The sequence below is a fragment of the Oncorhynchus kisutch genome, linkage group LG14, assembly GCF_002021735.2.
Source record: "Oncorhynchus kisutch isolate 150728-3 linkage group LG14, Okis_V2, whole genome shotgun sequence".
Classification (NCBI taxonomy): Eukaryota; Metazoa; Chordata; class Actinopteri; order Salmoniformes; family Salmonidae; genus Oncorhynchus; species Oncorhynchus kisutch.
This window is the reverse complement of record NC_034187.2, coordinates 5,213,190-5,241,173: the sequence shown is the minus strand read 5'-3', so window position 1 is coordinate 5,241,173 and position 27,984 is coordinate 5,213,190. Positions and strand designations below refer to the sequence as shown.

The window sequence follows — 27,984 nt, the reverse complement described above, 5'->3', positions numbered from 1 at the left end:
GTTCAATTTGGCACGAGGGGTTTGTGGTATATGGCCAATATACCACAGCTAAGGGCTGTTCTTAGTTACGACGCAACACGGAGTGCCTGGATACAACCATTAGCCGTGGTATATTGGCCATATATCACAAACCCCTGAGGTGTCTTATTGCTATTATCAACTGGTTACCAACGTAATTAGAGGAGTAAAAATACATGTTTTGTCATAGCCGTGGTATACGGTCTCATATACCACGGCTGTCAGCCAATCAGCATTCAGGGCCGGAACCACCCAGTTTATAATAAAAATGAATGGTAGCTGGGGTGATAGACTGGATGTAGATTGGCTTTAGGGCAATGCTGAGGATACAAGAGGAATATGTAATGTCATATTCTGACTTGAGCCCTGGGAGGTTATATACCCAAGTTCAGTCCACCCTGCTAGCAAGAAGTAGTTCTATTACTTGGTGTTTGAGAAGAATCCTGTTCCTGTACAGCGTTTTCTTTGGGCCGCTGGCTCTGGTCGTCTGCCAGAGGAAGATCGAAGAATGAATTCAGAGGCTGATAAAGAGGAGCTTATTCATTTCCTTGATTCACTTACATATTTATGTTGGATTCTGTAATCAAATTACAGTAATATGGACAATGGAAGATATTAAATAAGTGGGTTTGGCATGTTATTGAGATCAATGTTCTTTACAGAAATGTAGCTAATGTGGGGCTTTTTTTTATTTTAAATATAACATGTGACTAAAGTAATATGCCAACATATCTCATACATATGACCAATAATTAATCAGCCAAAATCATACAAATAACACTGCTTCAGTGTTTCTACCTCTTTTGTCACTCCACATGCGGAACTAAAAATGGGAGTTTATGGAACATCCGGGAATTATAGGGAGTAGGACTTACTCGTCGGTGCGTCTGACAGAATTCACCTTCCGCAGTGAACAACAAGTAACATGGGGTTGTAGCGTTCTCTGGGTCGAATAATCATGTTGACCTTCAAAGCATTACAGAGGAACAAAACCCTTAAATATGGAGTTCCCATGTTGGTGAGTCATAGGTTTGATACTGTCTTTTTCCGTTTCGTGACAAGACTTTTGCTCGCTATAGAGAGAGGGTAGCTAGCTTAGCTATCAGTGGCTATTAGCTTATTAGCTAAAGTTGACTACATGAACTAGATAGCAGCTTGAGCATTCGCATCAACATGTAGGCTACAAACACGAAGAACAGTCATTATAAAATCCGATCAATTAAATCATAGCTAGCTAGTTACGTGTTTTCGTGCCGTTAGCTGCTGAAGCGACTGACAAAATACAAGCCAATCTCAAAATAATGAAAGTGCAAGTGACCTGAGACATCATCTTCAATAGATAAGTTAACTAGAAGCACTAATAAATCGTCCGTCCTCTTGTTTAAACACATGCATGCATATTCATCCCTGACAGCATACAATTTTAGTTTCAATAGTTAGTGCAGTCAGAGATAGTATGAATGTACTGTATATTGATGACAATGCCTCATTATGAAACCAATTTATGGATTCTGTTTCTAAGTTGCTGGTAGTGGGAGGTTCCTTTGGGCTCCGGGAGTTCACACAGATCCGCTACGATGCTCAGAAGATCATGAAGAAGGTAAAGCAGCTGATCCAGCATAATGAAATCAACACTGTCCTCTGAAATGTATGAAAAACTGCCGTAGACACTGTGAAGAGAAGACCAACAGAACAGACAGGCAGTATGAGCCATCCTGAGGCGCTGAGGAGTATAACTCCCTTATAGTCCTAAGAGGTTATTTGATTCCTCAGCAATATCTTATATTCTAGAGGTATAAATTACCTTTTTATAATATAAAATAAATGTTTTTACGTATATAATTTTACCCGTTCAAATGTGTGCGTGTGTGTGAACGTTTGACTGATGATTTGATGGCACTGTGGCACCGGCACTGAGTGTTCGGCTGTAGCCCTACCCGGTAGACAGATTACCGCTCATGAGAGAGTCAGTCACGACACAGGTACGCAAGATCCTTTAGGTGTCAAAATAACACAATGTTATCAGTGCTGCCCTCTAGGACTGAAATCGGTACATTATGTGACAGAATCATTATACCTCTATGCAGTTGGGTATGCTATATACCACCTATCACTAACTAGTATCTTTGATGGGGGAAAAAAACAGTGCTCTTATATGAATAGCTATGATGATAAAATGACACCCTATTCCCTGGTTACCAAATGACCCCCTATTCCCTGGATACCAAATGACCCCCTATTCCCTGGTTACCAAATGACCCCCTATACCCCCTGGTTACCAAATGACCCCCCTATTCCCCTGGTTACCAAATGACCCCCTATTCCCTGGTTACCAAATGACCCCCTATACCCCTGGTTACCAAATGACCCCCTATACCCTGGATACCAAATGACCCCCTATTCCCTGGTTACCAAATGACCCCCTATTCCCTGGTTACCAAATGACCCCTATACCCCTGGTTACCTAATGACCCCCTATTCCCTGGATGACCCCCTATTCCCTGGTTACCAAATGACCCCCTATTCCCCTGGTTACCAAATGACCCCCTATTCCCTGGTTACCAAATGACCCTATACCCCTGGTTACCAAATGACCCCCTATACCCCTGGTTACCAAATGACCCCCTATTCCCCTGGTTACCAAATGACCCCCTATTCCCCTGGTTACCAAATGACCCCCTATTCCCCTGGTTACCAAATGACCCCCTATTCCCCTGGTTACCAAATGACCCCCTATTCCCCTGGTTACCAAATGACCCCCCCTATTCCCCTGGTTACCAAATGAACCCCCTATTCCCCTGGTTACCAAATGACCCCCTATTCCCTGGTTACCAAATGACCCCATATTCCCCTGGTTACCAAATGACCCCCTATACCCCTGGTTACCCAATGACCCCCTATTCCCCTGGTTGCCAAATGACCCCCTATTCCCTGGATACCAAATGACCCCCTAATCCCCTGGTTACCAAATGACCCCCTAATCCCCTGGTTACCAAATGACCCCCTATTCCCCTGGTTACCAAATGACCCCCTATTCCCCTGGTTACCAAATGACCCCCTATTCCCCTGGTTGCCAAATGACCCCCTATTCCCTGGATACCAAATGACCCCCTAATCCCCTGGTTACCAAATGACCCCCTAATCCCCTGGTTACCAAATGACCCCCTATTCCCCTGGTTACCAAATGACCCCCTATTCCCCTGGTTGCCAAATGACCCCCTATTCCCTGGATACCAAATGACCCCCTAATCCCCTGGTTACCAAATGACCCCCTATTCCCCTGGTTACCAAATTACACCCTATTCCCTGGTTACCAAATGACACCCTATTCCCTGGATACCAAATTACACCATATTCCCTGGATACCAAATTACACCATATTCCCTGGATGACCCCCTATCCCTGAATACGAAATGACACCTTATTCCTGGTTACCAAATGACACTCTATTCCCTGGTTACCAAATTACACACTATTCTGTATATAGTGCACAATTTTTGACTAGAGCTCATAGGGAATAGGGTGCCATTTGGGTGCACTCTAGGGCTGGAGCTGTGGGAGGACAGGGGAACATCATGCCCAGGGAAGCAAGCCTGTCTGTTCCAGGCAGCTGACCCCTCACACACAGTCACTCACTACCCACTTCCCCTTCGCTTCCCTTCTCTTCTTCTTCCCCTTCGCTTCCCCTTCTCTTCTTCTTCCCCCTTCCGCTCTTCCCCTTCTCTTCGATTCTTCTTTTCCCCGTCTCTTCTTCCTCTTCTACTTCTTCCCTTCTCTTCCTTCCTCGTCTTCGGCGGCGTCCCGTCTTCCCACTGCTCTTCTGCTTCTTCCCCATTCTCTTCTTTCCCCTTCTCGTCTGCTTCTCCCCTTTCTTCTTCTTCTTCCNTCGCTCTCTTTCTCTCTCTCCCTCTCTCTCTTTTCTCTCTCTCTCTCTCTCTCTCTCTCCTTCGTCTTCTTCTCTCTCTCCCCCGCTCCTCTTCTTCTCTCTCTCTCTCCCTCGCTCGCTCTCTTTCTCTCTCTCCCTCTCCTCTTCTTTCTCTCTCTCTCTCTCTCCCTCGTTCTTCTTCTTTGTCTCTCTCCTCTCGCTCCTCTTCTTCATTCCCAGTGTTGGCCACTCCGTCAATGGATTTTGTTTTAGTCCCGATGTCAGCGTAAATTGAAAAGCCCCCCCCCCCCCCCACCACAAAAAAACCATCTCTCTCTCTTTTAAGGGAACGATCAATGTTGCTAATCCCCCTCTTGTCCTCTTCTCCTCCCGTATTAACCAATAGCATTTAGGAGTCTGAATACAGATATAAAGAGAGTCTTACTTTGCGGATGTGCGTTTCCCACCAGGGTGGAAACCCTCTAGACAGAGACCCACTTTGTGTGGCGGTGATGTCATGGATCTGATCTAGCTTTTCTCAAGGTCTCAAGGTATCAGTAACCGGCCAAAACACAATACCTATTCAACCAGGTGGCCTCTGGAGCCCAGCTACTCATTGGAACAAGCTTCGGTTTTTGTTTCAGTGTTATAAAGCTGGAGCTCTGGTGGCAGAAAGACAGAAAGGCCAACAGACTCTAACCCTTCACGAGGGTGAAGTGAGAGGGTGGAGGGTTACGGTGAGGGTGAGGGTTAAGGTGAGGGTTAAGGTGAGGGTTAAGGTTAAGGTGAGGGTTAAGGTGAGGGTTAAGGTGAGGGTGAGGGTTAAGGTGAGGGTTAATGTGAGGGTTAGGGTGAGGGTTAAGGTTAAGGTGAGGGTTAAGGTGAAGGTAGTGTTAAGGTTAAGGTGAGGGTGAAGGTGAGGGTTAAGGTGAAGGTGTAGGTGAGGGTTAAGGTTAAGGTTAAGGTGAGGGTTAAGGTGAAGGTGAGGGTTAAGGTTAAGGTGAGGGTGAAGGTGAGGGTTAAGGTGAAGGTGAGGTTTAGGGTTAAGGTGAAGGTGAGGGTTAGGGTTAAGGTGAAGGTGTAGGTGAGGGTTAAGGTTAAGGTGAGGGTGAAGGTGAGGGTTAAGGTTAGGGTGAAGGCTAGGGTTAAGGTTAGGGTTAAGGTGAGGGTTAAGGAGAAGGTTAAGATTAGGGTGAGGGTTAGGGTGAGGGTTAGGATGAGAGTTAGAGTGAAGGTTAAGATAAGGGTTAGGTGTGAAGGTTAAGATTAGGGTGAGGGTGAAGGCTAGGGTGAGGGTGGGCGTGAGGGTGAGGGGAAGGTTAGGGTGTGAAGGTTAGGGTTACCACAAAACTAGACAACAACGTTTGCTTGATAAAAAGGAAAATGTTTATATTTTGTTGTGAGTCACTTTGTAGAGCAACGAGCTGCAATACATCTAACAGAACTGTCTGCAGGCGTTAAGAAGAAAATGACTTCAGTCGCAAAACTCCTCTTCTGTTCCTTAGACATAAACAGTGTCTCTAGTGTAGATAGTGTTAACATCTGAACAGAGTTTAAACCGATGATTTGAATGCAGAATGCAACCAGACTGGTGAACAGCTGATTTGACCTGGTGAATGAACCCAGCTGCAGCCCAGTACAGCCCTCAACCAACACTGAGCAGCATGCTAGCATGCTACTGTACCATGTCTATATATACATACTACCATGTGCCTATATATAATACCATGTGTCTATATATACTACCATGTGTCTATAAAAAACATACAACCATGTGTCTATATATACTACCATGTGTCTATATATAAATACTACCATGTGCCTATATGTATATACTACCATGTGTCTATATATAAATACTACCATGTGTCTATATATAAATACTACCATGTGCCTATATGTATATACTACCATGTGTCTATATATACTACCATGTGTCTATATGTATATACTACCATTTGTCTATATATAAATACTACCATGTGTCTATATATAAATACTACCATGTGCCTATATGTATATATACCATGTGTCTATATATACTACCATGTGTCTATATATAAATACTACCATGTGTCTATATATAAATACTACCATGTGTCTATATATAAATACTACCATGTGCCTATATGTATATACTACCATGTGTCTATATATAAATACTACCATGTGTCTATATGTACATCCTACCATGTGTCTGTATATACTACCATGTGTCTATATGTACATACTACCATGTGTCTGTATATACTACCAAGTGTCTATATGTACATACTACCATGTGTCTATATATATATATACTACCATGTGTCTATATATACTACCATGTGTCTATATATATATACTACCATGTGTCTATATATACTACCATGTGTCTATATGTGCATCCTACCATGTGTCTATATATACTACCATGTGTCTATATATACTACCATGTGTCTATATATATATCCTACCTGTGTCTATATGTATATCCTACCATGTGTCTATATATACTACCATGTGTCTATATGTATATACTACCATGTGTCTATATATACTACCATGTGTCTATATGTATATACTACCATGTGTCTATATATACTACCATGTGTCTATATATACTACCATGTGTCTATATATACTACCATGTGTCTATATATACTACCATGTGTCTATATATACCACCATGTGTCTATATATACTACCATGTGTCTATATACTACCATGTGTCTATATATACTACCATGTGTCTATATATACTACCATGTGTCTATATATACTACCATGTGTCTATATATACTACCATGTGTCTATATATACTACCATGTGTCTATATATACCACCATGTGTCTATATATACCACCATGTGTCTATATATACCACCATGTGTCTATATATACTACCATGTGTCTATATATACTACCATGTGTCTATATATACTACCATGTGTCTATATATACTACCATGTGTCTATATATACTACCATGTGTCTATATATACTACCATGTGTCTATATATACTACCATGTGTCTATATATACTACCATGTGTCTATATATACTACCATGTGTCTATATATACTACCATGTGTCTATATATACTACCATGTGTCTATATATACTACCATGTGTCTATATATACCACCATGTGTCTATATATACTACCATGTGTCAATATATACTACCATGTGTCTATATATACTACCATGTGTCTATATGTATATACTACCATGTGTCTATATATACTACCATGTGTCTATATATACTACCATGTGTCTATATATACTACCATGTGTCTATATATACTACCATGTGTCTATATATACCACCATGTGTCTATATATACTACCATGTGTCTATATATACTACCATGTGTCTATATATACTACCATGTGTCTATATATACTACCATGTGTCTATATATACTACCATGTGTCTATATACTACCATGTGTCTATATACCACCATGTGTCTATATATACCACCATGTGTCTATATATACCACCATGTGTCTATATATACTACCATGTGTCTATATATACTACCATGTGTCTATTATACTACCATGTGTCTATATATACTACATGTGTCTATATATACTACCATGTGTCTATACATACTACCATGTGTCTATATATACTACCATGTGTCTATATATACTACCATGTGTCTATATATACTACCATGTGTCTATATATACTACCATGTGTCTATATATACTACCATGTGTCTATATATACTACCATGTGTCTATATATACCACCATGTGTCTATATATACTACCATGTGTCTATATATACTACCATGTGTCTATATATACTACCATGTGTCTATATATACTACCATGTGTCTATATATACTACCATGTGTCTATATATACCACCATGTGTCTATATATACTACCATGTGTCTATATATACTACCATGTGTCTATATATACTACCATGTGTCTATATATACTACCATGTGTCTATATGTATATCCTACCATGTGTCTATATATACTACCATGTGTCTATATATACTACCATGTGTCTATATATACTACCATGTGTCTATATATACTACCATGTGTCTATATATGCTACCATGTGTCTATATATACCACCATGTGTCTATATATACTACCATGTGTCTATATATACTACCATGTGTCTATATATACTACCATGTGTCTATATATACTACCATGTGTCTATATGTATATACTACCATGTGTCTATATATACTACCATGTGTCTATATGTATATCTACCATGTGTCTATATATACTACCATGTGTCTATATATACTACCATGTGTCTATATATACTACCATGTGTCTATATATACCACCATGTGTCTATATATACTACCATGTGTCTATATATACTACCATGTGTCTATATATACTACCATGTGTCTATATATACTACCATGTGTCTATATATACCACCATGTGTCTATATATACTACCATGTGTCTATATATACTACCATGTGTCTATATATACTACCATGTGTCTATATATACTACCATGTGTCTATATATACTACCATGTGTCTATATATACTACCATGTGTCTATATATACTACCATGTGTCTATATATACCACCATGTGTCTATATATACTACCATGTGTCTATATATACTACCATGTGTCTATATATACCACCATGTGTCTATATATACTACCATGTGTCTATATATACTACCATGTGTCTATATATACTACCATGTGTCTATATATACTACCATGTGTCTATATATACTACCATGTGTTTGAGTTCTGAATTTATATTGATTTATATGAAACATTATGAAACAAACACTGTTGACTGGATTTCAGTCAAGAGTGCTTAAGCACTCTCTCTCTCTGTGTGTGTGTGTGTGTGTGCGCGCGCGTATGATTCATTCCAGAGCAGTTTTAGTCCTTATAAAATATTCATGCTGGTTGTGCAGAGCCCTGTAATTGCCATCTCTCACCCTGAATAATTTATACACAGCACAGACTGACAAAGCTTTGCCATACGGCCCCAGATGAATCAGAAACAACGAGCGAGAGCTGCCAGTTGCATTATTGTTTCACAAAATATGTCTGTCACGTCATCGACAGCACCGACCGACAGACGCCTCCAACACCTCTCCTGCCTCCTCATCTACATCCAGCCTCTCTCTCTCTCTCTCTCTCTCTCTCTCTCTCTCTCTCTCTCTCTCTCTCTCTCTCTCTCTCCTCTCTCTCTCTCTCTTTTCACCCCAACCGTTGTCTTGTATTTTAGTCTCTTAACTCTGCGCTCCAGACTGGTAGACAGTGACCTCTCTCTCTATCCCCCCTATCTATCCCCTCTCTTCTTCTTCTTCTTCTTCTTCTTCTTCCTCTTCTCTTCTTCTTTTTCTTCTTCTTCTTCTCTTCTTCTCTCTCCTCTCTCCTCTCCTCCTCTCTCCCCTCCCTCCTCCTCCCTCCTCCTCCTCCTCTATGTGCTTGAGAGAACTAATGCTCTTCTTCACCCTGCGCTCTCTTTCTCATTCATTTTAAGAGCATTTATTAAACATTAGAAATAAAACCATGCAGATAACCCGAACACAACCCCATGCAGGAACCCAGAACCAGCCCCATGCAGATACCCAGAACACATCCCCATGCAGATAACCCAGAACACAAACCCCATGCATGATAACCCAGAACAAACCCATGCAGATAACCCAGAACACAACCCATGCAGATAAACCCAGAGCACACAACCCCATGCAGATAACCCAGAACACCATCCCATGCAGATAACCCAGAACACAAACCCATGCAGATAACCAGAACACAACTCCATGCAGATAACCAGAAACACTCCCCATGCAGATAACCCCAACAACCCCATGCAGATAACCCAACACCACAACCCATGCAGATAACCCAGAACACAACTCCATGCAGATAACCCAGAACACAACTCCATTGCAGATAACCCAGAACACATCCCCATGCAGATAACCCAGAACACAACCCCATGCAGATAACCCAGAACACAACCCCATGCAGATAACCCAGAACACATCCCCATGCAGATAACCCAAACACAAACCTCATGCAGATAACCCAGAACAACAACCTCATGCAGATAACCCAGAACACAACCCCATGCAGATAACCTCAGAACACAACATTTCAGCAGCATCNTCTTCTTCTTCTTCTTCCCCTTCTCTTCTTCTTCTTCCCTTCTCTTCCCCTTCTCTTCTTCTTCTTCTTCTTCTTCCCCTTCTCTTCCCCTTCTCTTCTTCTTCTTCTTCCCTTCTCTTCCCCTTCTCTTCTTCTTCTTCTTCCCCTTTTCTTCTTCTTCCCCTTCTCTTCTTCTTCTTCCCCTTCTCTTCCCCTTCTTCTTCTTCTTCTTCTTCCTCTTCTTCTCTTGTCTGCTCTTGCTCTCTTAGGGGGCCTGGAGCTGATGCACTAGACCTGGGCAACAAACCATATTGTGAAAAATTACCTGAATTGATACGATAACGATTAAATAGAACAATACATTTATAACTGTAACGTACACCTCCGTTTATAACTAACGTACACCTCCGTTTATAACTAACGTACACCACCGTTTATAACTAACGTACACCACCGTTTATAACTGTAACGTACGCCTCCGTTTATACCGGTAACGTACACCTCCGTTTATAACTAACGTACACCACCGTTTATAACTGTAACGTACACCGCCGTTTATAACTAACGTACACCTCCGTTTATAACTAACGTACACCTCCGTTTATAACTAACGTACACCACCGTTTATAGCTGTAACGTACACCGCCGTTTATAGCTGTAACGTACACCTCCATTTATAACTAACGTACACCTCCGTTTATAACTAACGTACACCTCCGTTTATAACTGTAACGTACACCTCCGTTTATAACTGTAACGTACACCTCCGTTTATAACTAACGTACACCACCGTTTATACCGGTAACGTACACCTCCATTTATACCGGTAACGTCCTCCTCCGTTTATAACTGTAACGTACACCTCCGTTTATAACTAACGTACACCTCCGTTTATAACTAACGTACGCCTCCGTTTATACCTGTAACGTACGCCTCCGTTTATACCGGTAACGTACACCTCCGTTTATAACTGACGTACACCTCCGTTTATAACTGACGTACACCTCCGTTTATAACTAACGTACACCTCCGTTTACAACTAACGTACACCTCCGTTTATAACTACGTACACCACCGTTTATAACTAACGTACACCGCCGTTTATACCTGTAACGTACGCCTCCGTTTATAGCTGTAACGTACACCTCCGTTTATAACTAACGTACACCTCCGTTTATAACTAACGTACACCACCGTTTATAACTAACGTACACCGCCGTTTATACCTGTAACGTACGCCTCCGTTTATACCTGTAACGTACGCCTCCGTTTATAGCTGTAACGTACACCTCCGTTTATAACTGTAACGTACACCTCCATTTATAACTAACGTACACCGCCGTTTATAACTAACGTACACCTCCGTTTATAACTGTAACGTACACCTCCGTTTATAACTAACGTACACCACCGTTTATAACTAACGTACACCGCCGTTTATACCTGTAACGTACGCCTCCGTTTATTCCTGTAACGTACGCCTCCATTTATACCTGTAACGTACGCCTCCGTTTATAACTAACGTACACCACCGTTTATAACTGTAACGTACACCTCCGTTTATAACTAACGTACAGCTCCGTTTATAACTAACGTACACCTCCGTTTATAACTAACGTACACCACCGTTTATAGCTGTAACGTACACCTCCGTTTATAACTAACGTACACCTCCGTTTATAACTAACGTACACCACCGTTTATAACTAACGTACACCACCGTTTATAACTAACGTACACCACCGTTATAACTAACGTACACCTCCGTTTATAACTAACGTACACTTCCGTTTATAACTGACGTACACCGCCGTTTATAACTAACGTACACCGCCGTTTATAACTAACGTACACCTCGGTTTATAACTAACGTACACCTCCGTTTATAACTAACGTACACCACCGTTTATAACTAACGTACACCTCCGTTTATAGCTAACGTACACCGCCGTTTATAGCTGTAACGTACACCTCCATTTATAACTAACGTACACCTCCGTTTATAACTGTAACGTACACCACCGTTTATAACTAACGTACACCTCCGTTTATAACTAACGTACACCTCCGTTTATAACTAACGTACACCTCCGTTTATAACTGTAACGTACACCTCCGTTTATAACTAACGTACACCACCGTTTATACCGGTAACGTACACCTCCATTTATACCGGTAACGTCCTCCTCCGTTTATAACTGTAACGTACACCTCCGTTTATAACTAACGTACACCTCCGTTTATAACTAACGTACACCTCCGTTTATAACTAACGTACACCTCCGTTTATAACTGTAACGTACGCCTCCGTTTATACCTGTAACGTACGCCTCCGTTTATACCGGTAACGTACACCTCCGTTTATAACTGACGTACACCTCCGTTTACAACTAACGTACACCTCCGTTTATAACTAACGTACACCTCCGTTTATAACTAACGTACACCTCCGTTTATAACTGTAACGTACACCTCCGTTTATAACTAACGTACACCGCCGTTTATAACTAACGTACACCTCCGTTTATAACTGTAACGTACACCGCCGTTTATAACTAACGTACACCTCCGTTTATAACTAACGTACACCACCGTTTTATAACTAACGTACACCGCCGTTTATACCTGTAACGTACGCCTCCGTTTATTCCTGTAACGTACGCCTCCATTTATACCTGTAACGTACGCCTCCGTTTATAACTAACGTACACCACCGTTTATAACTGTAACGTACACCTCCGTTTATAACTAACGTACATCTCCGTTTATAACTAACGTACACCTCCGTTTATAACTAACGTACACCACTGTTTATAGCTGTAACGTACACCTCCGTTTATAACTAACGTACACCTCCGTTTATAACTAACGTACACCACCGTTTATAACTAACGTACACCACCGTTTATAACTAACGTACACCACCGTTTATAACTAACGTACACCTCCGTTTATAACTAACGTACACTTCCGTTTATAAACTGACGTACACCGCCGTTTATAACTGACGTACACCGCCGTTTATAACTAACGTACACCTCCGTTTATAACTAACGTACACCTCCGTTTATAACTAACGTACACCACCGTTTATAACTAACGTACACCTCCGTTTATAGCTAACGTACACCTCCGTTTATAGCTAACGTACACCTCCGTTTATAGCTAACGTACACCTCCGTTTATAGCTAACGTACACCTCCGTTTATAACTAATGTACACCTCCGTTTATAACTAACGTACACCTCTGTTTATAACTGCTGGTCTCCCTCTAAACCCTGGGCCTCAGCAGTGACACTCTCCCTCTAAACCTTGAGCCTCAGCAGTGATAGACTCCTCCTAAACCCTGGGCCTCAGCAGTGACACTCTCCCTCTAAACCCCGGGCCTCAGCAGTGACAGACTCCTTCTAAACCCTGGGCCTCAGCAGTGACAGACTCCTTCTAAACCCTGGGCCTCAGCAGTGACAGACTCCTTCTAAACCCTGGGCCTCAGCAGTGACAGACTCCCTCTAAACCCTGGGCCTCAGCAGTGACCGTCTCCCTCTAAACCCTGGGTCTCAGCAGTGACAGTCTCCCACTGAACCCTGGGCCTCAGCAGTGACACTCTCCCTCTAAACCTTGCGCCTCAGCAGTGATAGACTCCTCCTAAAACCTGGGCCTCAGCAGTGACAGACTCCTTCTAAACCCTGGGTCTCAGCAGTGACAGTCTCCCTCTAAACCCTGGGCCTCAGCAGTGACAGTCTCCCACTAAACCCTAGGTCTCAGCAGTGACAGTCTCCCTCTAAACCCTGGGCCTCAGCAGTGACAGACTCCCTCTAACCCTGGGCCTCAGCAGTGACAGTCTCCCTCTAAACCCTAGGTCTCAGCAGTGACAGTCTCCCACTAAACCCTAGGTCTCAGCAGTGACAGTCTCCCTCTAAACCCTGGGCCTCAGCAGTGACAGACTCCCTCTAAACCCTGGGCCTCAGCAGTGACAGTCTCCCTCTAACCCTAGGTCTCAGCAAGTGACAGTGTCCCACTACACCCTGGGTCTCAGCAGTGACAGTCTCCCTCTAAACCCTGGGCCTCAGCAGTGACAGTCCTCCCTCTAAACCCTGGGTCTCAGCAGTGACAGACTCCTTCTAAACCCTAGGCCTCAGCAGTGACAGACTCCCTCTAAACCCTGGGCCTCAGCAGTGACAGTCTCCCTCTAAACCCTGGGTCTCAGCAGTGACAGTCTCCCACTAAACCCTAGGTCTCAGCAGTGACAGTCTCCCTCTAAACCCTGGGCCTCAGCAGTGACAGTCTCCCTCTAAACCCTGGGCCTCAGCAGTGACACTCTCCCTCTAAACCCTGGGTGTCACTCTAAACCCTGGGCCTCAGCAGTGACAGACTCCTTCTAAACCCTGGGTCTCAGCAGTGACAGTCTCCCACTAAACCCTGGGTCTCAGCAGTGACAGACTCCTTCTAAACCCTGGGCCTCAGCAGTGACAGACTCCTTCTAAACCCTGGGCCTCAGCAGTGACAGACTCCTTCTAAACCCTGGGCCTCAGCAGTGACAGACTCCTTCTAAACCCTGGGCCTCAGCAGTGACAGACTCCTTCTAAACCCTGGGCCTCAGCAGTGACAGACTCCTTCTAATCCCTGGGCCTCAGCAGTGACAGACTCCTTCTAAACCCTGGGCCTCAGCAGTGACAGTCTCCCACTACACCCTGGGTCTCAGCAGTGACAGTCTCCCTCTAAACCCTGGGCCTCAGCAGTGACAGTCTCCCACTAAACCCTGGGCCTCAGCAGTGACAGACTCCTTCTAAACCCTGGGCCTCAGCAGTGACAGACTCCCTCTAAACCCTGGGCCTCAGCAGTGACAGTCTCCCTCTAAACCCTGGGTCTCAGCAGTGACAGTCTCCCACTAAACCCTAGGTCTCAGCAGTGACAGTCTCCCTCTAAACCCTGGGCCTCAGCAGTGACAGACTCCCTCTAAACCCTGGGCCTCAGCAGTGACAGTCTCCCTCTAAACCCTAGGTCTCAGCAGTGACAGTGTCCCACTACACCCTGGGTCTCAGCAGTGACAGTCTCCCTCTAAACCCTGGGCCTCAGCAGTGACAGTCTCCCTCTAAACCCTGGGTCTCAGCAGTGACAGTCTCCCACTAAACCCTGGGCCTCAGCAGTGACAGACTCCTTCTAAACCCTGGGCCTCAGCAGTGACAGACTCCCTCTAAACCCTGGGCCTCAGCAGTGACAGTCTCCCTCTAAACCCTGGGTCTCAGCAGTGACAGTCTCCCACTAAACCCTAGGTCTCAGCAGTGACAGTCTCCCTCTAAACCCTGGGCCTCAGCAGTGACAGTCTCCCTCTAAACCCTGGGTCTCAGCAGTGACAGTCTCCCTCTAAACCCTGGGTCTCACTCTAAACCCTGGGCCTCAGCAGTGACAGTCTCCCTCTAAACCCTGGGCCTCAGCAGTGACACTCTCCCTCTAAACCCTGGGCCTCAGCAGTGACACTCTCCCTCTAAACCCTGGGTGTCACTCTAAACCCTGGGCCTCAGCAGTGACAGACTCCTTCTAAACCCTGGGCCTCAGCAGTGACAGACTCCTTCTAAACCCTGGGCCTCAGCAGTGACAGTCTCCCTCTAAACCCTGGGTCTCAGCAGTGACAGTCTCCCACTAAACCCTGGGCCTCAGCAGTGACAGACTCCTTCTAAACCCTGGGCCTCAGCAGTGACAGTCTCCCTCTAAACCCTAGGTCTCAGCAGTGACAGTCTCCCACTACACCCTGGGTCTCAGCAGTGACAGTCTCCCTCTAAACCCTGGGCCTCAGCAGTGACAGTCTCCCACTAAACCCTGGGCCTCAGCAGTGACAGACTCCTTCTAAACCCTGGGCCTCAGCAGTGACAGACTCCCTCTAAACCCTGGGCCTCAGCAGTGACAGTCTCCCTCTAAACCCTGGGTCTCAGCAGTGACAGTCTCCCACTAAACCCTAGTCTCAGCAGTGACAGTCTCCCTCTAAACCCTGGGCCTCAGCAGTGACAGACTCCCTCTAAACCCTGGGCCTCAGCAGTGACAGTCTCCCTCTAAACCCTAGGTCTCAGCAGTGACAGTGTCCCACTACACCCTGGGTCTCAGCAGTGACAGTCTCCCTCTAAACCCTGGGCCTCAGTAGGGACAGTCTCCTCTAAACCCTGGTCTCAGCAGTGACAGACTCCTTCTAAACCCTGGGCCTCAGCAGTGACAGACTCCTTCTAAACCCTGGGCCTCAGCAGTGACAGACTCCTTCTAAACCCTGGGCCTCAGCAGTGACAGACTCCTTCTAAACCCTGGGCCTCAGCAGTGACAGACTCCTTCTAAACCCTGGGCCTCAGCAGTGACAGACTCCTTCTAAACCCTGGGCCTCAGCAGTGACAGACTCTTCTAAACCCTGGGCCTCAGCAGTGACAGACTCCTTCTAAACCCTGGGCCTCAGCAGTGACAGACTCCTTCTAAACCCTGGGCCTCAGCAGTGACAGACTCCCACTAAACCCTGGGCCTCAGCAGTGACAGACTCCTTCTAAACCCTGGGCCTCAGCAGTGACAGTCTCCCTCTAAACCCTAGGTCTCAGCAGTGACAGTCTCCCACTACACCCTGGGTCTCAGCAGTGACAGTCTCCCTCTAAACCCTGGGCCTCAGCAGTGACAGTCTCCCACTAAACCCTGGGCCTCAGCAGTGACAGACTCCTTCTAAACCCTGGGCCTCAGCAGTGACAGACTCCCTCTAAACCCTGGGCCTCAGCAGTGACAGTCTCCCTCTAAACCCTGGGTCTCAGCAGTGACAGTCTCCCACTAAACCCTAGGTCTCAGCAGTGACAGTCTCCCTCTAAACCCTGGGCCTCAGCAGTGACAGACTCCCTCTAAACCCTGGGCCTCAGCAGTGACAGTCTCCCTCTAAACCCTAGGTCTCAGCAGTGACAGTGTCCCACTACACCCTGGGTCTCAGCAGTGACAGTCTCCCTCTAAACCCTGGGCCTCAGCAGTGACAGTCTCCCTCTAAACCCTGGGCCTCAGCAGTGACAGTCTCCCACTAAACCCTGGGCCTCAGCAGTGACAGACTCCTTCTAAACCCTGGGCCTCAGCAGTGACAGACTCCCTCTAAACCCTGGGCCTCAGCAGTGACAGTCTCCCTCTAAACCCTGGGTCTCAGCAGTGACAGTCTCCCACTAAACCCTAGGTCTCAGCAGTGACAGTCTCCCTCTAAACCCTGGGCCTCAGCAGTGACAGTCTCCCTCTAAACCCTGGGCCTCAGCAGTGACAGTCTCCCTCTAAACCCTGGGTCTCAGCAGTGACAGTCTCCACTAAACCCTAGGTCTCAGCAGTGACAGTCTCCCTCTAAACCCTGGGCCTCAGCAGTGACAGTCTCCCTCTAAACCCTGGGTCTCAGCAGTGACAGTCTCCCTCTAAACCCTGGGTCTCACTCTAAACCCTGGGTCTCAGCAGTGACAGTCTCCCACTAAACCCTGGGTCTCAGCAGTGACAGACTCCTTCTAAACCCTTGGCCTCAGCAGTGACAGACTCCTTCTAAACCCTGGGCCTCAGCAGTGACAGACTCCTTCTAAACCCTGGGCCTCAGCAGTGACAGACTCCCTCTAAACCCTAGGTCTCAGCAGTGACAGTCTCCCACTACACCCTGGGTCTCAGCAGTGACAGTCTCCCACTACACCCTGGGCCTCAGCAGTGACAGTCTCCCACTAAACCCTGGGCCTCAGCAGTGACAGACTCCTTCTAAACCCTGGGCCTCAGCAGTGACAGACTCCCTCTAAACCCTGGGCCTCAGCAGTGACAGTCTCCCTCTAAACCCTGGGTCTCAGCAGTGACAGTCTCCCACTAAACCCTAGGTCTCAGCAGTGACAGTCTCCTCTAAACCCTGGGTCTCAGCAGTGACAGTCTCCCTCTAAACCCTGGGCCTCAGCAGTGACAGTCTCCCTCTAAACCCTGGGTCTCAGCAGTGACAGTCTCCCTCTAAACCCTGGGTCTCACTCTAAACCCTGGGCCTCAGCAGTGACAGTCTCCCTCTAAACCCTGGGCCTCAGCAGTGACAGTCTCCCTCTAAACCCTGGGCCTCAGCAGTGACAGTCTCCCTCTAACCCTGGGCCTCAGCAGTGACAGTCTCCCTCTAAACCCTGGGTGTCACTCTAAACCCTGGGCCTCAGCAGTGACAGACTCCTTCTAAACCCTGGGCCTCAGCAGTGACAGACTCCTTCTAAACCCTGGGCCTCAGCAGTGACAGACTCCTTCTAAACCCTGGGCCTCAGCAGTGACAGACTCCTTCTAAACCCTGGCCTCAGCAGTGACAGACTCCTTCTAAACCCTGGGCCTCAGCAGTGACAGACTCCTTCTAAACCCTGGGCCTCAGCAGTGACAGACTCCTTCTAAACCCTGGGCCTCAGCAGTGACAGACTCCTTCTAAACCCTGGGCCTCAGCAGTGACAGTCTCCCTCTAAACCCTGGGCCTCAGCAGTGACAGTCTCCTTCTAAACCCTGGGCCTCAGCAGTGACAGTCTCCTTCTAAACCCTGGAACTCAGCAGTGACCGTCTCCCACTAAACCCTGGGTCTCAGCAGTGACAGTCTCACTCTAAACCCTTGGTCTCACTCTAAACCCTGGGCCTCAGCAGTGACAGACTCCTTCTAAACCCTGGGTCTCACTCTAAACCCTGGGCCTCAGCAGTGACAGTCTCCCTCTAAACCCTTGGTCTCACTCTAAACCCTGGGCCTCAGCAGTGACAGTCTACCTCTAAACCCTGGGCCTCAGCAGTGACAGACTCCTTCTAAACCCTGGGTCTCACTCTAAACCCTGGGCCTCAGCAGTGACAGTCTCCCTCTAAACCCTGGGTGTCACTCTAAACCCTGGGCCTCAGCGGTGACAGTCTCCCTCTAAACCCTGGGTCTCGGCAGTGACAGTCTCCCTCTAAACCCTGGGTCTCAGCAGTGACAGACTCCTTCTAAACCCTGGGTCTCAGCAGTGACAGTCTCCCTCTAAACCCTGGGTCTCAGCAGTGACAGACTCCTTCTAAACCCTGGGCCTCAGCGGTGACTGACTCCTTCTAAACCCTGGGCCTCAGCAGTGACAGACTCCTTCTAAACCCTGGGCCTCAGCAGTGACAGACTCCTTCTAAACCCTGGGCCTCAGCAGTGACATACTCCTTCTAAACCCTGGGCCTCAGCGGTGACTGACTCCCTCTAAACCCTGGGCCTCAGCAGTGACAGACTCCTTCTAAACCCTGGGCCTCAGCAGTAACAGACTCCTTCTAAACCCTGGGCCTCAGCAGTAACAGACTCCTTCTAAACCCTGGGCCTCAGCGGTGACTGCTGCTTCTGTGATTGTGTGTTTTTAAGTTCTTGTGTGTGTGTGGCATCTGCGTGTGTGAGAGAAATAATCTTATGTATGCCAAGGCCTGGCTAAATAGCCGTGGGTTGGAGTGCAGTTCTCACACACACACACACGTTAGCTACAGTACGTTACTCTACAAACCACTCCATCTTCCCTCCCAGACAGCGACCTAGTTAACTCTTACAGCCGCTGACTGTCTCTATGACCCAATTAGAGCTCTTTCTCAATGACTCATTCCATTGATGCCCCTCCAGACCAACATGGGTTGAATCCCAAATGGCTCCCTATGTCAGGGGGGGGTCCAACTCATTCCATTGAAGCCCCTCCAGGCCAACATGGGTTGAGTCCCAAATAGCTCCCTATGTCAGGGGGGTCCAACTCATTCCATTGATGCCCCTCAAGAGCAACATGGGTTGAATCCCAAATGGCTCCCTATGTCAGGGGGGGTTCCAACTCATTCTGTGGAGGGACTCGTGTCCATAGGTTTATTTCTTATTTTTTAAATTCCCTTTCAATTAAGACCTAGACAACCAGGTGAGGGGAGTTCCTTACCAATTAGGGACCTTCATTAATCAATCGAGTAGGTAGCCGGCAGGGTAGTTTAGTGGTTAGAGCGTTGGGCCAGTAACCGAAAGGTTGCTAGATCAAATCCCCAAGGTTTAAAAAAATCTGTCACTCTGCCCCTGAACAAGGCAGTAAACCCACTGTTCCCCGGTAGGCCGTCATTGTAAATAAGAATTTGTTCTTAACTGACTTGCCTAGTTAAATAAAAATGTGAAAGTACAAGGAAGGAGCGAGAACCCGCAAACACGATGTCATTTGGGACTCAGGTTATGGTCTCCTCTCAGGGTTCCTTACCTCCCCTCTAGAGTTGGTCTCCCTTCAGGGTTCCTTCCCTCCCATCTAGAGTTGGTCTCCTCTCAGGGTTCCTCCCATCTAGAGTTGGTCTCCTCTCAGGGTTCCTCCCCTCCCATCTAGAGTTGGTCTCCTCTCAGTGTTCCTCCCCTCCCATCTAGAGTTGGTCTCCTCTCAGGGTTCCTCCCCTCCCATCTAAAGTTGGTCTCCTCTCAGGGTTCCTCCCCTCTAGAGTTGGTCTCCTCTCAGGGTTCCTCCCATCTAGAGTTGGTCTCCCATCAGGGTTCCTCCCATCTAGAGTTGGTCTCCCATCAGGGTTCCTCCCATCTAGAGTTGGTCTCCTCTCAGGGTTCCTCCCCTCCCATCTAGAGTTGGTCTCCTCTCAGGGTTCCTCCCCTCCCATCTAGAGTTGGTCTCCTCTCAGGGTTCCTCCCATCTAGAGTTGGTCTCCTCTCAGGGTTCCTCCCATCTAGAGTTGGTCTCCCATCAGGGTTCCTCCCCTCCCATCTAGAGTTGGTCTCCTCTCAGGGTTCCTCCCATCTAGAGTTGGTCTCCTCTCAGGGTTCCTCCCATCTAGAGTTGGTCTCCTATCAGGGTTCCACCCCTCCCATCTAGAGTTGGTCTCCTCTCAGGGTTCCTCCCCTCTAGAGTTGGTCTCCTCTCAGGGTTCCTCCCATCTAGAGTTGGTCTCCTCTCAGGGTTCCTCCCCTCTAGAGTTGGTCTCCTCTCAGGGTTCCTCCCATCTAGAGTTGGTCTCCCATCAGGGTTCCTCCCCTCCCATCTAGAGTTGGTCTCCTCTCAGGGTTCCTCCCCTCTAGAGTTGGTCTCCTCTCAGGGTTCCTCCCATCTAGAGTTGGTCTCCTCTCAGGGTTCCTCCCATCTAGAGTTGGTCTCCCATCAGGGTTCCTCCCCTTCCATCTAGAGTTGGTCTCCTCTCAGGGTTCCTCCCCTCTAGAGTTGGTCTCCTCTCAGGGTTCCTCCCATCTAGAGTTGGTCTCCCATCAGGGTTCCTCCCCTCCCCTCTAGAGTTGGTCTCCTCTCAGGGTTCCTCCCCTCTAGAGTTGGTCTCCCATCAGGGTTCCTCCCTCCCATCTAGAGTTGGTCTCCTCTCAGGGTTCCTCCCATCTAGAGTTGGTCTCCTCTCAGGGTTCCTCCCATCTAGAGTTGGTCTCCTCTCAGGGTTCCTCCCCTCTAGAGTTGGTCTCCTCTCAGGGTTCCTCCCATCTAGAGTTGGTCTCCCATCAGGGTTCCTCCCCTTCCATCTAGAGTTGGTCTCCTCTCAGGGTTCCTCCCCTCTAGAGTTGGTCTCCTCTCAGGGTTCCTCCCATCTAGAGTTGGTCTCCCATCAGGGTTCCTCCCCTCCCCTCTAGAGTTGGTCTCCTCTCAGGGTTCCTCCCCTCTAGAGTTGGTCTCCCATCAGGGTTCCTCCCCTCCCATCTAGAGTTGGTCTCCTCTCAGGGTTCCTCCCATCTAGAGTTGGTCTCCTCTCAGGGTTCCTCCCCTCTAGAGTTGGTCTCCTCTCAGGGTTCCTCCCCTCTAGAGTTGGTCTCCTCTCAGGGTTCCTCCCATCTAGAGTTGGTCTCCCATCAGGGTTCCTCCCCTCCCATCTAGAGTTGGTCTCCCATCAGGGTTCCTCCCCTCCCATCTAGAGTTGGTCTCCTCTCAGGGTTCCTCCCATCTAGAGTTGGTCTCCTCTCAGGGTTCCTCCCCTCTAGAGTTGGTCTCCTCTCAGGGTTCCTCCCCTCTAGAGTTGGTCTCCTCTCAGGGTTCCTCCCATCTAGAGTTGGTCTCCTCTCAGGGTTCCTCCCATCTAGAGTTGGTCTCCTCTCAGGGTTCCTCCCATCTAGAGTTGGTCTCCCATCAGGGTTCCTCCCCTCCCATCTAGAGTTGGTCTCCTCTCAGGGTTCCTCCCCTCTAGAGTTGGTCTCCTCTCAGGGTTCCTCCCCTCTAGAGTTGGTCTCCTCTCAGGGTTCCTCCCCTCTAGAGTTGGTCTCCTCTCAGGGTTCCTCCCCTCTAGAGTTGGTCTCCTCTCAGGGTTCCTCCCATCTAGAGTTGGTCTCCCATCAGGGTTCCTCCCCTCCCATCTAGAGTTGGTCTCCTCTCAGGGTTCCTCCCATCTAGAGTTGGTCTCCTCTCAGGGTTCCTCCCATCTAGAGTTGGTCTCCTCTCAGGGTTCCTCCCATCTAGAGTTGGTCTCCCATCAGGGTTCCTCCCTCCCATCTAGAGTTGGTCTCCTCTCAGGGGTCCTCCCCTCTAGAGTTGGTCTCCTCTCAGGGTTCCTCCCCTCTAGAGTTGGTCTCCTCTCAGGGTTCCTCCCCTCTAGAGTTGGTCTCCTCTCAGGGTTCCTCCCATCTAGAGTTGGTCTCCTCTCAGGGTTCCTCCCATCTAGAGTTGGTCTCCCATCAGGGTTCCTCCCATCTAGAGTTGGTCTCCCATCAGGGTTCCTCCCATCTAGAGTTGGTCTCCCATCAGGGTTCCTCCCATCTAGAGTTGGTCTCCTCTCAGGGTTCCTCCCATCTAGAGTTGGTCTCCTCTCAGGGTTCCTCCCATCTAGAGTTGGTCTCCTCTCAGGGTTCCTCCCATCTAGAGTTGGTCTCCCATCAGGGTTCCTCCCATCTAGAGTTGGTCTCCCATCAGGGTTCCTCCCATCTAGAGTTGGTCTCCTCTCAGGGTTCCTCCCATCTAGAGTTGGTCTCCTCTCAGGGTTCCTCCCATCTAGAGTTGGTCTCCCATCAGGGTTCCTCCCCTCCCCTCTAGAGTTGGTCTCCTCTCACGGTTCCTCCCCTCTAGAGTTGGTCTCCCATCAGGGTTCCTCCCCTCCCATCTAGAGTTGGTCTCCTCTCAGGGTTCCTCCCATCTAGAGTTGGTCTCCTCTCAGGGTTCCTCCCATCTAGAGTTGGTCTCCTCTCAGGGTTCCTCCCCTCTAGAGTTGGTCTCCTCTCAGGGTTCCTCCCCTCTAGAGTTGGTCTCCTCTCAGGGTTCCTCCCATCTAGAGTTGGTCTCCCATCAGGGTTCCTCCCCTCCCATCTAGAGTTGGTCTCCTCTCAGGGTTCCTCCCTCTAGAGTTGGTCTCCTCTCAGGGTTCCTCCCCTCTAGAGTTGGTCTCCTCTCAGGGTTCCTCCCCTCTAGAGTTGGTCTCCTCTCAGGGTTCCTCCCCTCTAGAGTTGGTCTCCTCTCAGGGTTCCTCCCCTCTAGAGTTGGTCTCCTCTCAGGGTTCCTCCCATCTAGAGTTGGTCTCCCATCAGGGTTCCTCCCATCTAGAGTTGGTCTCCCATCAGGGTTCCTCCCATCTAGAGTTGGTCTCCTCTCAGGGTTCCTCCCATCTAGAGTTGGTCTCCTCTCAGGGTTCCTCCCATCTAGAGTTGGTCTCCCATCAGGGTTCCTCCACTCCCATCTAGAGTTGGTCTCCCCTCAGGGTTCCTCCCATCTAGAGTTGGTCTCCTCTCAGGGTCCCTCCCATCTAGAGCTGTCTGGAGTCTGTTACACTACGCTCAGCCTTTTGGGGGTTTTAGTGTAATGTTTTGTTAAGTGCTCAGTGTCAAAGAGGTACACAAATTAAATTATGATTTGGCTTTATTTCAAAAGGATTGTAATACGCTACAGCTAAGAAAAGACAGAAAGCGACCTCTCCTTGTTCCCAAGTCATCTGGCTTGGCTGGTAAGCTGGCTGTTTTACTCAACCTGGTGACATTTCTCCAAATTAAGCTGAATAATTGATCAGGGAAACAGGGCCATTTGTAATTGTGCCAACTCTCTGGGTAGAGAAGAGACAGGGGAAGAGGGGTGTAACTTCTGGGTGTGAATGAGTCAGCTTAGTGCTCATCTTTTCTACGCTGCCAGTTCTCTTCTCTCTGACTTGCCAGCTAGAAACTAGACTACCTCTGGCTTCTGTCATCATTTATACATTACAGAAATAATAGATGGAGTGAAGGGCGGGGAGGGGAGAGGAAGGAGGGGGGAAGGGCATGAGGAGGGAAGGGAGGGAGGAGGGGAGGGAGAAATGGCATGAGAAAGGGAGGAGGAGGGAAGGGGGAGAGGAGGAGGAGGCTGCCTCATTTTGATTGTCAAGAGTTCTTCTCTCCCCCTTCCCTCCTCCTCTCCCCCTTCTCTCCCCCTCCTCCCTTCCCTCCTCCTCCTCTCCCCCTTCCCTCCTCATGCCCTTCTTCCCCCCCCCCCCCCCCCCCCCCCCATCCAGTTGAGAGCTGTGATTCAGACCAGCTGTGTGTTTCAGAAAATGTACAATTATCAAATATACAGTTTGTTCACCAGATCACAGTTCAGATCGGTGTTTCGGTCTGTGTGTGTGAATAAGGAGCTGCCTTGTGTGTGTGACACAAACCGTTCTTCTTCTCTCTCCTCCAGCTGGATCCCACCCTGGAGGCCAAGGTGAACCCCCAGAAACAGTCTGTTATCCTGGAGGAGGAGTACCAGGTAGGTGTCTGATGGACGAGTGGAGTTGATCTGTGTTTGTACTGTAATGCTGTATTCTCTGATACCATCCTGGAAGACTCAAGGATATGATTTTTCCTTATCTTTAATTTCTAAATATGTTATCTACTACACCCCCCCCCCCCCTCCAGTGTTCTAAAACATCCTCCCCCCTGGTGTTCTGTTATCTACTAAAACCTCCTGGTGTTCTGTTATCTACTAAAACCTCCTGGTGTTCTGTTATCTACTAAAACCTCCTGGTGTTCTGTTATCTACTAAAACCTCCTGGTGTTCTGTTATCTACTAAAACCTCCTGGTGTTCTGTTATCTACTAAAACCTCCTGGTGTTCTGTTATCTACTAAAACCTCCTGGTGTTCTGTTATCTACTAAAACCTCCTGGTGTTCTGTTATCTACTAAAACCTCCTGGTGTTCTGTTATCTACTAAAACCTCCTGGTGTTCTGTTATCTACTAAAACCTCCTGGTGTCCTCTGATCTACTAAAACCTCCTGGTGTCCTCTGATCTACTAAAACCTCCTCCTCCTGGTGTGCTGTGGAGGTTTTCGTAAAACCTCCTCCTGGTGTTCAGTGTTGTCCTGATCCTATCCCTGATGTGTAGAGTAAAGCCCCTAACCCTAGTCCTGTTGTCTCTCTGTCCCAACAACAGAAGATGAAGGATGTAAACCTGGAGGAGTGGAGGAACATCAGAGGTCCTCGTCCCTGGGAAGACTCCAAAGAATACCAAGAGCAGCAGCGCTCCAGACAGGGCAAGGCAGCGTGATGGAGATATGCCTCGGAATACCGCTGACAAGAGGCCGTACGGTTTGCAACAGGATATCCTGAGTGAGATGGGAAGACACAGGGCCAGGTTATCACCAAGACCACTGCAAGGCCAATGGAATATAATATGTATTTATTGTGTAAACTCAAAGTAACGAAAGCTTTGAGTCAATGAGAGTTTTGGAAATGGACAGTTGAATCTGTGATCCAAACAACACAATTGCATGTCTTATATGTTATATAAAAAATGTAATGTTTGGAAATATGAGTCTGTTTCTTGTCTGTGTCCAATATGGCCACTAGGTGGCATGTGCATTGGTACACATACCTGGTACACATATACCTCGGCAATTGTCATGCTGAGAAAATGAACCACTAGGCCTGTGTGGAGAGGTTATGATATGAACCACTAGGCCTATGTGGAGAGGTTATGATATGAACCACTAGGCCTGTGTGGTTAGGATATGAACCACTAGGCCTGTGTGGAGAGGTTAGGATATGAACCACTAGGCCTGTGTGGAGAGGTTAGGATATGAACCACTAGACCTGTGTGGAGAGGTTAGGATATGAACCACTAGACCTGTGTGGAGAGGTTAGGATATGAACCACTAGGCCTGTGGAGAGGTTAGGATATGAACCACTAGGCCTGTGGAGAGGTTAGGATATGAACCACTAGGCCTGTGTGGAGAGGTTAGGATATGAACCACTAGGCCTGTGGAGTGGTTAGGATATGAACCACTAGGCCTGTGTGGAGAGGTTAGGATATGAACCACTAGGCCTGTGTGGAGAGGTTAGGATATGAACCACTAGGCCTGTGTGGAGAGATTAGGATTTTTGGTATTTTCTTTCACTTCAAGTTCCAACCAAAGTATGACGATGACATTTCCATATTTATGGTGGACTCTTCACCTTGTGGACTCTTCATCTAGTGGACTCTTCACCTAGTGGACTCTTCATCTAGTGGACTCTTCACCTAGTGGACCCTTCACTTCGTGGACTCTTCACCTCGTGGACTCTTCACTTTGTGGAATCTTCACCTAGTGGACTCTTCACCTCGTGGACTCTTCACCTTGTGGACTCTTCACCTTGTGGACTCTTCACCTAGTGGACCCTTCACCTAGTGGACTCTTCACCTAGTGGACCCTTCACCTCGTGGACTCTTCACCTACTGGACTCTTCACCTAATGGACTCTTCACCTAGTGGACTCTTCGCCCAGTGGACTCTTCACCTCGTGGACTCTTCACCTAGTGGACTCTTCGCCCAGTGGACTCTTCACCTCGTGGACTCTTCACCTAGTGGAATCTTCACCTTGTGGACCCTTCACCTTGTGGACCCTTCACCTAGTGGACTCTTCACCTAGTGGACCCTTCACCTCGTGGACTCTTCACCTCGTGGACTCTTCACCTAGTGGACTCTTCACCTAGTGGACCCTTCACCTCGTGGACCCTTCACCTCGTGGACTCTTCACTTTGTGGAATCTTCACCTAGTGGACTCTTCACCTCGTGGACTCTTCACCTTGTGGACTCTTCACCTTGTGGACTCTTCACCTAGTGGACCCTTCACCTCGTGGACTCTTCACTTAGTGGACCCTTCACCTCGTGGACTCTTCACCTAGTGGACTCTTCACCTACTGGACTCTTCACCTAATGGACTCTTCACCTAGTGGACTCTTCGCCCAGTGGACTCCTCACCTCGTGGACTCTTCACCTAGTGGACTCTTCACCTTGTGGACCCTTCACCTTGTGGACCCTTCACCTTGTGGACCCTTCACCTAGTGGACTCTTCACCTAGTGAACCCTTCACCTCGTGGACTCTTCACCTCGTGGACTCTTCACCTAGTGGACTCTTCACCTAGTGGACCCTTCACCTCGTGGACTCTTCACCTAGTGGACTCTTCACCTAGTGGACTCTTCACCTAGTGTACCCTTCACCTCGTGGACCCTTCACCTTGTGGACTCTTCACCTAGTGGAATCTTCACCTCGTGGACTCTTCACCTAGTGGGCTCTTCACCTAGTGGACCCTTCACCTCGTGGACTCTTCACCTAGTGGACCCTTCACCTCGTGGACCCTTCACCTAGTGGACCCTTCACCTCGTGGACTCTTCACCTAGTGGACCCTTCACCTCGTGGACTCTTCACCTAGTGGACCCTTCACCTCGTGGACTCTTCACCTAGTGGACTCTTCACCTAGTGGACTCTTCACCTAGTGGACCCTTCACCTAGTGGACTCTTCACCTAGTGGACTCTTCACCTACTGGACTCTTCACCTAGTGGGCTCTTCACCTTGTGTACCCTTCACCTGCTGGACTCTTCACCTACTGGACTCTTCACCTAGTGGGCTCTTCACCTTGTGTACCCTTCACCTGCTGGACTCTTCACCTAGTGGACGCTTCACCCAGTCCTAGGCTGTTGGTAGGAATCTTCACCCAGCACTAGGCTGTTGATAGGACTCTTCACCCAGCACTAGGCTGTTGGTAGGACTCTTCACCCAGAACTAGGCTGTTGGTAGGACTCTTCACCCAGCACCAGGTTGTTGGTAGGACTCTTCACCCAGCACTAGGTTGTTGGTAGGACTCTTCACCCAGCACTAG

At 47.8% G+C, this 27,984-nt stretch overlaps 1 protein-coding gene across 1 annotated transcript; it reads left to right on the top strand.

Moving 5' to 3' along the window:
- Window positions 1-894: 894 nt before the first annotated feature.
- Window positions 895-25,659, top strand: cox16 (cytochrome c oxidase assembly factor COX16). The gene is made up of 4 exons (XM_031787687.1): window positions 895-1,036; window positions 1,541-1,618; window positions 24,546-24,614; window positions 25,279-25,659. Exons 1-4 carry the CDS (start codon window positions 977-979, stop codon window positions 25,390-25,392), a joined length of 321 nt encoding a protein of 106 aa, XP_031643547.1. The 5' UTR covers window positions 895-976; the 3' UTR covers window positions 25,393-25,659.
- The last annotated feature ends 2,325 nt before the right edge of the window (window positions 25,660-27,984 follow it).